General features: G+C 34.5%; 2 protein-coding genes and 1 long non-coding RNA gene across 6 annotated transcripts; 1 reads left to right on the top strand and 2 right to left on the bottom strand.

Annotated features, from left to right (window-relative positions):
• Positions 1-374: 374 nt before the first annotated feature.
• LOC121747745 lies at positions 375-1098 on the bottom strand. Its single transcript, XR_006039333.1, has 2 exons — positions 867-1098; positions 375-730 (listed from the first exon to the last, which is right to left on the bottom strand). It is a non-coding gene; the product is annotated as an uncharacterized LOC121747745 (long non-coding RNA).
• Positions 1099-5182: 4084 nt separating this feature from the next.
• Positions 5183-9193, top strand: LOC121748314 (ATP-dependent Clp protease proteolytic subunit 6, chloroplastic-like). The gene is made up of 9 exons (XM_042142591.1): positions 5183-5399; positions 5525-5589; positions 5815-5878; positions 6640-6841; positions 6951-7016; positions 7156-7296; positions 7883-7936; positions 8613-8705; positions 9000-9193. Exons 1-9 carry the CDS (start codon positions 5311-5313, stop codon positions 9045-9047), a joined length of 822 nt encoding a protein of 273 aa, XP_041998525.1. The 5' UTR covers positions 5183-5310; the 3' UTR covers positions 9048-9193.
• Positions 9194-9255: 62 nt separating this feature from the next.
• On the bottom strand, positions 9256-12686 carry LOC121748315 (dehydrodolichyl diphosphate synthase complex subunit NUS1-like). Of its 4 annotated transcripts, none has more exons than XM_042142596.1 (9): positions 12539-12686; positions 12289-12354; positions 12054-12105; positions 11123-11393; positions 10958-11007; positions 10488-10671; positions 10279-10375; positions 9842-9924; positions 9256-9440 (listed from the first exon to the last, which is right to left on the bottom strand). In XM_042142596.1, the coding sequence occupies exons 2-9, from the start codon at positions 12342-12344 to the stop codon at positions 9433-9435; spliced, it is 801 nt and encodes a 266-aa protein (XP_041998530.1). In that variant the 5' UTR covers positions 12345-12354; positions 12539-12686; the 3' UTR covers positions 9256-9432. The 4 variants fall into 4 exon arrangements, with proteins under 4 accessions (XP_041998530.1, XP_041998527.1, XP_041998528.1 ...); XM_042142593.1 differs by having other exon boundaries at positions 10946-11007; positions 12539-12684; XM_042142594.1 differs by having other exon boundaries at positions 10946-11007; positions 12550-12636.
• Positions 12687-12894: the final 208 nt, after the last annotated feature.

Genomic DNA, 12894 nt, shown 5'->3' with positions numbered 1-12894 from the left:
TGTCAAATAATTTTGAAAAAATATAATTTGAATAATGGAAGTAATATTTATTAGAATCATAGATATTTACATTATCAAAAAAATCAAACTTACCCGAAAAATTCTGTATATATACACATTTATCAATATTGTCATTATATAATTAACGTATTCTCTTGTCAAAGTTGGATACAAATTATAACAAATTCATAATTGAGTATGTTCGAATTTTATTTTTATAAAATACGTCATTATATACATTTGTTATTAAATATAGTCGTCATTTTAAAAAACATGCACATCAGAAATTAAAGCAAAATTTACATCAATAATAAATACAAATAATAGTGTAAAAATAAAGGAATATTGGGTCATGTAAACAAACTAAGGCAATCTAAAAATAGAGAATTGCATGTGAAAATTTATTATGACGCACATAGCATAACCAAACTCAAAGACTGCGAAAACAATATTCAAGTCCAAATTTGCTTGATCCATTTTTTAATCGTGGTTGAAGTACATCTTCAATCTTTCAAAGCTTGTGGCTTCAATCGGAATGAACTCGACGAGGATGATATATAATGACATTAGGTTTGGTCTCGAAGTTTCTAACAAAATGATCCAAATCTATGGAATCTGAGGTCGGGTTTGGACTCATCAAATCGCGCATTGTCTTAGGCATATCCTCATCACTCATCGTACTCTTCCCGTATTCTTCGGGGCCTCTCCTTGCACCGCCTACACAAACAAGCTGCAAAAATATACTCATTAAAACAAATTTAAGAAGAAGAAAAATGAAAGAGTGATGGGAAATTAATTGAAATGAACAAGAAAAGCAAGAGTTTCGATTTTAAAAAACAATAACAACAACTACTACGATACACTACCAATACGAGGAAGAGAAGAAGCAACGATGAGAAGTGTCCGGTCTTCATCTTGAGTTGCTAAATGTAACAACCTCTGACTTAGTATTTATAGAGTGACTCATGTAGCTGTGAGTACTGTTTTGGTAAGGAGAGATAATGATTCTATAATGAAAATCACACCTTAGGAGGCTGAGAACCTTCGAAAAAAATAGTGCTGGCTGGCTAAGTCATGTTCCAAAACATACAATTGCAGTTTTATTTCCTAAATTAACTAGTGGTTACATTGTACATCACTTATATAGCAGAAATGATATGATATTTACTCGAATCTATAAATTTCATGGGACTTTTATTTGAAATATCCTGATTGTAATATCATTTTTCAAAATTAAAACATCATCGTTTTAGAGATGTGTTGTTTAATTAAAATGACAAGAGGTAACAATAAAATTATAATTATCAAGTTATGTGATGATTATACATTATAATTAAATATTAATTGGGAGTTTAACTAATCCATTTGCAGCATGAGTGTCAAACTTGAAAGTTAATTTGGATAGATTTTATTCACGCCCTTAATCATGTGTATATGTTTCTTTTGGCCACGTTTCCAATTCAACTATTACAAAGATTTGGGCAAATCTTGGGATTCGGAGTATTAGATATGTTCAAAGAATAATCAAGATTCAGGGCCCCCCTTTCCTTGGGTCCGGGTGGGCGGAGTGCCCCCAGGTGAACCACGTAGCCAATGCAACGTTGGTGAACCACGTAAATTCTGTATCTCTTTACGTTTCTATTTATCTTGATTACACAATTACTCTATTCTGTCACGGCAATTAAAGAGGTGTGTACTTTTATGCATTGCATTTCTTGACAAACTTGGATTATCATCTCAAATTAAAATGAAAAAGGTTTAATTATAATTTAGCCTTTTGGATCATAATAAATTTAATTTAAAATAACTTGTGATTTAATTATTAATACACGTAAAACTATCTAACAAATTTTATTTGTTAAGACAGTTCGAAACTTTAGTAAATAATTACGTTGCACATTAATTTTTTAACGGGAAATATTTAACTTAATTTAGCTCGAATAACGAATGAAGCTCGACATATTTAATAAACTAAGCTGGAATTAAATTTGATTATATTCCTACACAAACTTGGGCGAATATAATACTACTGGTGAGCATGATCTAATTAAGATCCTTTCTGATCACAATTTTTAAAAACCAAATAAAAATACAAGTGCTTCTATTTTTTGCTTTACATTCAAAACCTCTCATTTCGTTTATTTAATACTAGTATTTTAGGGGAAAAAAGGATTTGACCTATATATATGTATAATTACCAAAAGTTAGTTGGATTTTTATTGACTAAAAAGAAAAGCAAATCTGCTTTTGAGATCATGAAGATTTTTGAGCTTTGCTGTTAATTCATAACTCAAGCCCCACATCATGTTACTACGTAAGTAATAGTATAAGCTCTGTTTAGTGGAGTTATAGTAAATGTATTGATTATAATGTTGAGTTTTCCATATTCCTTCAATTTCTGTATTTAATCATCATAGAAGATTATTAAGATACAGAGTTTATACCGAGCACCAATCTATGACCACTTCATGGCAAGCATATGTATTATGCGAGCACAGAAATGGCGCCTAAGTCGAGCCTTTTTTTTGTAGTGAAAATATGTTAAGCATATCATTATGATTTCATGGTCATAAAAATAAGGCTGGAACTTTTACAAAGCTCTTTTTTAAACTTAACTTCTACATAACTCCTAGTCCGATTTTTTTTTCTAAAGGAGGATCGACGGTGGTTCCCCACCTGCCCCCGAAGTGACTCGGACCCCCGGCCTAACGGTCGGAGATGAAGCGTCTTACCAAGACGCGCTTCGTTGTCAAGGTGGGACCCAGTCCACCAGCCACGCAGGAACGGGTCCAGGATTTTTCACCTCCCCCAGCTCCTGGGTCCAGGCACGGGTACATGCTTAATCACCTCCCGAAGCTCTGGAGTCAGGCCAGTGAATCCTTGTCGAGGTGGGACCCAATGGGTCCACCAGCCCCGCAGGAACGGGTCCAGGATTTTTCACCTCCCCCAGCTCCTGGGTCCAGGCACGGGTACATGCTTAATCACCTCCCGAAGCTCTGGAGTCAGGCCAGTGAATCCACTAGGCCCCAGGGAAATTAATCTTCAAGATGCACCTCCCATAGGTCGAACACGCGGCCTCTAGGATGACGCGGTATCCTTGCCTCCCTTCTCAACCAGTTGAGCTAGGAGGCTTGGATGATATCTGATTTGGGGGTACGACATTTACATTGATTTATAGCTATAAAATTCGATCAATCAATTTTCAGTCATTTTCTTAGTTATAAATATTTTATACGTATATATTTGAATATAATAATTACATAATAAATAAAATACTTTAAAAATAAATATTTCTACCACAAATTATTGAAACAAAGATTCAATTGTTTTAAAAAAATACTAATAACCAAACAATTGATAGAATCTATGGAAATCTTATACACAGAAATATAACAATTAATACTATAAATTATTCAAGAATATTTCAGTTATATTTAAAATAGAAATGAAAACATTACTAATATAAATAAGATACTTGGAATTCTCATATTCATACAAATATATACTGGAGTACAAAATACATTGAAATATAATAACTAAAGAATAAAAATAAGAAAATTAAAATGCAGCTGCGTAGATATTTGGAGGTCATGTAGAATACAACTACAAAACAGGATTGAGAAAGTCATACTACAAAATAGAATGGACTAGTGGAGACAAAACAAAATACAACTAGCTTAAAATTGAAGGGCCATAGCTGAAGGTCGAACTTGGGTCTCTAATAAACACACTAGGAGGAACTCAGAAACTCTAGGACTAGTTTAAATTTTTTGATTAAATCATGACAATATATAATAAAGAATGAAATTTTTGGGGTACAGTTGTACCCCTTGTTCTACACTGGATACGGCAGCGACTTTAGTTGACTTGCAGACATGATAATGTGGTTTCTTCATAGGCTCATAAAAATTTCAATAATTAAAAAATAAATGTGACATATCCCATCATATGGTGCATGCCAACGCATCTATATATTACAGGTCTACTCTAAAATTATGAAGGTAGATTTTTAGTAGTAGTTTTGGCACGTGAAACAAACTAACAATCCCTTTTGCATAAATACTACTCCTAGTAATTAATTGTACTGTGTTGTAACATAATAGAGCAATTGTGTAATCGAGACAAACAGAAAACATAAATAAGACACATATTTACGTGGTTCACCAACGTTGTTGGCTACGTCCACGGGCGGAAACGGAGAACAAATATTATCCAGAGTGTTTTCAGATTGTGGCTACAGATTTCAGAATTATGTGCTCTACTCCAATATAAATAGGCACACATGAGACAGACTGGGTCTAGGAAACATAATCATATCCCAATTAGGAAATATAATCATATACAGATTCAAGGTATACTAACATATTGAAATAAAATGCAGGGGCAAATTAAACCATCTCCAACCATATGTCGAAAATAAGTTATGGTGTAGAGAACTTCTCCAACGATACCATTTGCCAAATCCAAACTCATTTTTGGGTTTTTCTACGGAACAGTATCAAATATGGTATTCCTGTAAAAGTTTTATAAGACATAGTATATATTAAAAATTGATGTTAATATTTAAATTTAGTATAAATAGTTAAAGTAAAACTATTTTTGATGTAACATATAATGGTTAGAGTCTTAGAGATATCGAAGTCAAATCGTCACCAAAATGTAGTACATGTGTTGATATTTATTGGACTAATAACATAAAAGTGACCCAACAGTATAATTGATTGAGTCCACTTTACTGAAACTAAGTTGTGTTGATATTTATTAGACTAATAAAATAAAAGTGGCCCAATATTAGTATAATGGATTGAGTCCACTTGATTGAAACAAGTAACGAATAAATATATATTTAAATGAAGGTTAGTAATTACAGACTTTTAAATATCCAAATTAGCTTCTGATATTTCACATTTGAAAATTGGTTGTAAACCATTTTTAGGAAATTAATCGAATTCCAAACAAGTCATGCATTTTTCTTCGTTTAGTAATTTCACAATCAGAGCTGTGCCTATTTATTAGTAATTCACAACATGAATAAGTCCCAACAAAAAATATTCACGAAAAAAAACTACTACTACTATCTATTTCAAAATCTTTAAAATCCTAGCAAATTTCCATATCTTTAAAAAGACAAAAAAAATACTAGTATAACGATTTAGTGTGAGTAAATGAAAAACAAATAGGTTTCCCGAAGAAAGTCGACTTCTTAAAACGCGACTCTAATTGCTGAAGAGCAAGAAGAGAAGGGTCGATACCCAAACCCCCAACACAAAACAGTATCCGTTTCTTCGCCATTTTCGTTTATTCGGAAGGATGGTAACATCAGCAATGGCGACGCCGCTTAATATGTCGATTGCTTCTCCCCGTCGAAGATTCCCAACCTCTCAGTTGTTCCAGCCCAGGTAACTTTTTTCGAAACGTTGTTGTTCTTCTGTAATTACTCCGTATTTTTTATTCTACTGCATCGAGTAAACTAATTTTTCCCCCTTTTTGTAACTGGTACCTTTTTCTTGTTGTTTTTGAGCAGAAACTTCATTTTGAGACCTGTAGCGTCAGCTCTTTCAAGCTCCTACGGCGATTCTTCAACCATCGGTATGTGCTTAGCAGCCATAGTGTTGTGTGATAAAAATTTAAATCTGAGTTTAGTTCTGATTTTAAAGTTGCTTATCTTTTTTCGTTGCTATATAGGGAGTAGTAGTTTGGCGGGATAATTCATTTTTTTCTTTACTTTTTACTCCTCATTTATTGGGAATTCAGGAGAGTGAGTGTGAGGGATTGGAGAATGGGATGACTAAGAATGACATTTGATATTTCCAGGGTTTTCGAGTAGACAAAACAAATTGCCTTTAAAGCTTGAACAGGGTGATTATTCTAACCTGAGGTTAGTTTTTCTATCTTTGAGATATTGTACATATTTGTTTTAGATGGATTTTGAGGTGTGTTTGAGAGTAATGATAATTCTGAAAATCTGCTCGCCGAGTTTAATCTGAATTTTTGGTCAAAAGTTGTGTGTTTAATACTGTTATTAATAATAAGCATGATTGAAGAGAGCATTGCATTTAGTCTCTGCCTCTTGTACTTGCATAACATGTAGAAAAGACACAACAGAACAACAAAATTATTGATGTATCTGAAAATGACTAAACATGCAATTACTTACTTAATCTTGGCTTTCCTGGGTCTTTGAAGAAGTACATTTGTAATCACAAAGTGACGAAGTAGCTTAGTTTATGCAACCAGGTTTGTGTAAATTTATTTGTGCGGACTGTGGACCTCAGATCATAAATGGGATATTTATTGCCATGTTCAAAGCTTTGTTCTTGTGTCCATACTAGCTTCATTCTGGTATAACAGTGTTTTGCATAATTCTTCTCATGGATATATACAAACTCTGATGCCTGAAGACAATTCTGCTTTGATGTACTGGTGATGGTTATATAGCTGTCAGGGGAAATTTTAGCTGGACGTAAATTTCTTCAAACTGTTAGGACATCTGTTCCTAGTGATTTGGTTTACTAGATTAAAATTTAATCACGTTGTTTATGATCCATCGTTTCTAATTCAGTCCTATTTGTCTGATCTAATATTCACTTTCTATTTCATCTTTCATTTGGAAATTTTCACCTACATATTTCCTCTCAGTAATTCTGTTATAGAAGCCAAAAAGGGAAATCCGCCAGTTATGCCAGCAATCATGACTCCAGGAGGACCTCTGGATCTATCTACAGTTTTATTCAGAAATCGCATAATCTTCATTGGGCAGCCAATCAATTCCCAAGTAGCTCAGAGAGTGATATCTCAACTAGTGACTTTGGCCACAATTGATGAAGAATCGGATATTTTGGTACATATATAACCTTTAGATCTCACGCAGAATATATCTCAAGCATAAGATTACTGAGGCTTATCTGAATGAGCTGGTGATGTATATTTACTTTTTCTTCATTTATTAGATGTATCTGAACTGCCCGGGTGGGAGTACTTACTCTGTCTTGGCAATATATGACTGCATGTCCTGGGTAAGATAGCTAATTAGATTTTGCAACTGGTTTTCCTATTTCCTTTCATGTTCAATGAATGTTGGAGTTGATGCCTATCTCACCGCCGTTGCTTTGAACTTTTGTAATGATAATTTTTTGCATCTAACTATTTGTTCAGATAAAGCCCAAGGTTGGAACAGTATGTTTTGGAGTAGCTGCAAGCCAAGGTGCTCTTCTTCTTGCTGGTGGTGAAAAAGGAATGCGATATTCCATGCCAAATGCTCGTATTATGATACATCAACCCCAAAGTGGGTGCGGGGTATGAGCTTATCCTTTCATGGGTATTTATTTTGGAGAAATTTTAGGAATAGATCATCAATTGTGAGATTTGAAATTGGAATGTGGAGAGTGAAACATGAAGAGGACCAGATAACATAATATTTCCATCCCAAAATATTTGCATTTATAAGCTCACAAATTATGGCACCATATGTTTTTTTTTGCATAGAAAAGAGAATCAATAAAATGAAGCTGTAAGCCCGTATTTTTGTCAGTGACTTACAAATTATTATATTTTATCCACTAGTTTGGGCTACTCGTGATCATCAAGATTTAGTTGATGTTGACTTTAGGTTGATCTTGTGCTCTAGTAACTAGTTGGCATTAACACTTATCAGCATTCTGTCCAGTAACATGCCCTCATTTAGACCACCCCTGGCCATAAAATAGGCAGCAGTGGATGCTCTGTGAATCATCAATCATGAGAAAATTTTGAACTCAGTAACACTAGCATGGTGGAAATTTATGATTTTATATTGAACTGTGTTCAATCTCGTTAACTTTCTTCTTGATATTTTTATTTATTAATTTGTTAATATGAGCTGACCTGCTAGTTCTGATTGTAGGGCCATGTGGAAGATGTAAGGCGCCAAGTAAATGAAGCAGTTCAATCTCGCCATGTAAGCACACTTCTGCCTCGTTCTAACATTTTTAATACGGAGTATGTTTCTAGATTATATACTACACCCTCCGTCCCATAGAAGTAGGCCATTTGGGATGACACGGGTTTTAATGTGTAATTGTTAAATTAAGAGAGAGTGAGAAAAAGTAGTTGAAATAATGTAGTGAATGGTGGGGCCCATAAATGATAAAGTAATAAAAGAGAAGGAGAAAATGTTTCTATAAATGGATATGGATTATTTTTCTATGGGACGGAGGGAGTATAATTTTACTGGATGTTGTGAAATTCACTTCTGCATGTGTTTCTTATATATCATATTGCTGTAAGATCTGGTATGGTAGATGTTGGAATATATCCCTAAAGTGGCTAAAATGTAAAAAGGTTTGATGATACCTCTCCTCTGACATGCTTCTATAACATCAACTTTCTTTAGAACCTTACCAAAATTTATGACTTTTCATGTCCTACAAGTACCAGGATAGTGTTTTCTCTAGCTAGCATAGGATAATTGTATGTCTCGAGGCCATTGCGTCTTAATTTAACACTACATCTTACGAGTTGAAATAATTTACCTGGATATTAGATGAATGTACTCAACGGTATGCAGATCACTACCTTCTGATTTAGCATGCATTATATCAGTCTAACTTTATCCTCATGACTACCGGATGCAGAAAATTGACAAAATGTATGCTGCCTTCACTGGACAATCTCTTGAGAAAGTACAGCAGTACACAGAGAGAGACCGATTCTTATCTGTGTCTGAGGTGATGTTTTGCTGGCTTTTGTATGAATAGTCTGTTTTCTTGAAATTTAAAAAATGTTAGTAAGAAGGTACCAACCACGAGGTGATTATGTCCAGTAAGCAGAGTGGGCGGGTGTTTGTGGATTAGAAATTAGAGGTAGCATATCAAGTAGTAAAAAAGCAGCTGATTAAAGACTGATCTATTGAAGCAATAAGTGACTCCATATTCCTTATACTCCAGCCATTTCACAAACTTGCTTTGAATTGTCAGTTTATTGTTCACTTTGGAGCCCTTACCTCTCTTACTCATTTGCAGGCCATGGAGTTTGGTCTTATTGATGGGGTTTTGGAAACAGAGTACTGAACTTCAGGGCATGTTTGCGTCACAATTAGACCGTTTCAGGTTTTACATCAATTGTACCATTGTAAAACAAATATCGGTGGAATTATGTAGCATAATCAACATTTCTCTCATTCGATAATGTAATGCAAGAAATCATTGTTCGTCCATTTTTTTTATTGGATTGTTCATCCTTGCTTTTGGCCAATAATGGTTGCAGCAGAAAATAGTGTTATAGGAGAGAGAGAGAGATAGGATATTTGATTTATAGCAGTAATACAGTTGATTGAGTAGCATTTATAGGTATCACACAATGCCAAAATAGCATGCATAATTCCGAGCATTGCTGCTTATGTATATGGTGTAACAAGTATCTTATTCTTCTAAATGTCACTTGAGATACACCAATTCATGTACCTGAGACAAGAGGGGTGAAAAGTCAGTATAGAGTATAGTTTATTCCAACCATAAATTATGTAATTTTCATAATATTGAAATGTCTTTTCAAATGACATTTTACTTTAGATACACCAGTTCAAGAATTTTACTTGCACCAGAGCACCAGTTAAGTTGGAGTACTTTTAAAATGTCATTTTGATCTTATGAAGTGTATGTATATTGGATAACATGAAAAAAAAGCGGAATTGGCTTCCAACAAATTATGGCTTCAATTTCAAAAACATTGATCCCTCTTCAAATGAGCTTTGGAGAGTTGAACTGTAAAGATTTTTCTATTAAGTTTTATACTTGCAGATAGAACATATACTATATATCATCAGAAGTTGATTCATCTGGCAGATTGAAGCGGTTATACATACCGTAGTTCTGACGCACCATAGTGTACCTACGAATGGCTTTTATTAAGGCGCCATATTTCATAGACTTGAGGGGTCCCATGTGCCTGCAATAAAAAGAAAGGGATGAAAAGTTTATTGTTGAATTCAAAAACAGAGATAACAAAACTGTAACTGATTTTCCCTTTTTCGCTGCAATGCAATTATGCAATACGAGATATAATGCTACTATTTGGAATCATACTTGATCTTTGTCCATCATTGCTCTTCCAATATGGTAGGGTATATAAATTAGGGTGGTATATGCAAATCTGTTCCTTTTCAGATTGATGCAACTCAAGTATGATAAGTTCTTTAATATAGGAAAATGCATTGCTGAAGAAGATTTCTCAGGTAATGATTCCAAAAAAGTGATAAAATTAACTGGGTGGATTTTCAAGAAGTGGAATGCAAACACTCACACAATCTCAGTATAACGAAGTCTCCATGCTGGGAAACCCAGGTGACATCTCACAGGTCCATAAATCAACATCAAGTCAGGTTCGGGTGCCGCATACCCTGTCTCACCAAAATTATCCCATCATACACCAGGGGGCATTATATCTCTGTATATACATTTGTACAGAAAAGTAATTAAATAATAAACAAACAACATTAAAACAAAACACACCTATTTCTGCAAGAGCATCTGCCATATCAGACTCTGTCAACTCAGGAACCTCAGCATCAGCATTTACATAATGTTTTTTTAGAAGAAAATTTGCTGCTTTTGCAACTGCATGTTTCCCATCAGTAAAAGAAATAACTTCCAAGTTCAGGTATTTCTGCTTAACAAGTGCATCCCCGTTAGCTCCCTGCACAAAAAACATTGATTTTCGTATTAGAGGCCAATAATTCATAATGCCATTTCTATTTCCCGTGTAACACCCATGAAACCTAAAGTATATCACTTGCTGAAAAGATATATAAAATGCAATTATAAGAGGATGACAAATTATAAAATCTTAATGGATATCGAGTTCAAGTGAACCAATTGGTCCATTTATTGATATGGGCATCTTAGTTGATGACCAACTGCAGAATGAGTTAGCGACCTAGAATTTAGAAAATGTAGATCGAGATAAATACATTTGGAATTACTTCACTTCTCAACCATAGAGATAGGGCATCTTTGGATCTCTTCAGCACTCCTACAGCGCAAAGAAACAGTCAATCACCATTATCCCCGGAAAGATGTAAACACAAATATTTAACATTGATCACCAATTCACGATCAGGGTTTTTACAGTATCTTAGCCCCTGTACCTTCTGGATCATAGAGGCACACATTTCTCAATCCCATAACCGTGAGCCACCTCAGTAGCTCAAGAACTTTCATAGTGTCAAGAGCTTCTTCACTGTCCAGAACAACAGCCAGGTACCTAACTTTACTGATGTCAAGATCTTTATATTGCTTCATGAAACCACTGGAGATGAGGTAGCTCTCAAGCGAGTTCACCAAATCCACAGCAAAGTACCATATGCTCACAATCAGATGCATGATAAGCCAAAGTAAGTAAAGGCCAAGGTCGCCACTCTGCAATATGTTCAGACAAAATAACACCTAAAGTTTGAGAATATATTGCCACAAAGCAAATACATGTAGATACTAAGCACAAAGGTGCAAAGCAAAGAATTTCCCAGCATCATGTGATGGCTGTTCGTTCACTTCCCCAGCCAAACCCTGGCAAATGAGCACAAGTGGGGTTTTTTCTTTTTTTGTGCTAGAAGAAAGTTAGCATTCCTAGTTTGTTCTAGACTTTTTTTTTTGTTCCAGATTTGGGAGAGACGCATGACCCAGCAAAAAAAAAAGTCTAGAGCAAACTAGGAATGCTAACTTTCTTCTAGCACAAAAAAAGAAAAAACCCAGCAAAAGTGTCTTGTCTTTGTTTTGAAGGTTAAGTTAGTTTGACAGGAACTAGTAAAAACAAAATGAATCCTCTGTCAATTCTGGGAGCCGTACAGCACAAGGCTGACCAAATTTGTGTTTTCAAATTTTCAGTAGTTTGGTGCAATTTTATTGCTAGTAAAACAAACCCGTTACGGAAAATCTAAATTGAACTAAACCAGAAACTAACATAATCTCACACCAATACTCTATGACATGTAAAGTACTCTGAGTTGAATTTCACATTACAATAACACAAAAATATATAGTACTTAAACAATTAATTAACAGAAGTCTGCACTCACTTACCGACCATATCCTTTTGTAGCCCTTCTGCATCCGATCCCCTAAATCCAAAGCTCTGCAAACATCCAAAACCAAAAATTAATCTACACCAAATTCCTCTGATAACAAAAGTACGAAAACAAAAACAAAAACATGGAACCCTATTACTACGAGCACAGAGATCACTAAACAATAGAAACAACAATATACAAAAATCAAACAAATTCAATTGAGAAACCACAATAAAAGAGGTGCTAACTTTGATTCGATCCAGCGAAGGAAGGTGGCTAGATGAACGAAATCCATGTCCAGCATATCGGAACGCCTAGAATAAAATGGAGACAACAAAAGTCTACTTAATTAATAATGCATAGTTTATATTGCGAAAATTAGAGAGAAAATGGTGAAAATTGAATGACGGAAAGCGAAAAAGCATAAAATAAGTAGAAAGAGAGAGTTGGGGTTGGGGAGAAAAAACAGGAAGAAAACAATAGGAAATGAAGTCACACGTAAATTGTGCCTGCTTCAGCAACACTTGCTCTGCATGATGAGTGAGAAATGGATGAGAGAGATGAAGAGAGGCTTGTTTTACCAATGTGGCTATATTCTTATTACTCTGCGTTAAATTTTATTGCTGATTTTGGGTCACAATTGCGGGCCGGGCCACACCCTATTACTTTGATTTATTTTATTTTACTATACTACTACTATATAGTTTCATTCAATTATTTCTATAAATTATTATTGACAATTGACATTGATTTCACAAATTCCGTGAAATTTATTAAATTTATAATAAACATGCTGAACTCGTTATTTGCTACTACAATTTTACATAATTACATCACCGTAGATTATCAAATGC

This window comes from Salvia splendens, chromosome 9, assembly GCF_004379255.2.
Source record: "Salvia splendens isolate huo1 chromosome 9, SspV2, whole genome shotgun sequence".
In the NCBI taxonomy this organism is placed as follows: domain Eukaryota; kingdom Viridiplantae; phylum Streptophyta; class Magnoliopsida; order Lamiales; family Lamiaceae; genus Salvia; species Salvia splendens.
Note: the sequence above shows the minus strand (reverse complement) of the source record. Positions and strands in the feature narration are given on the sequence as shown.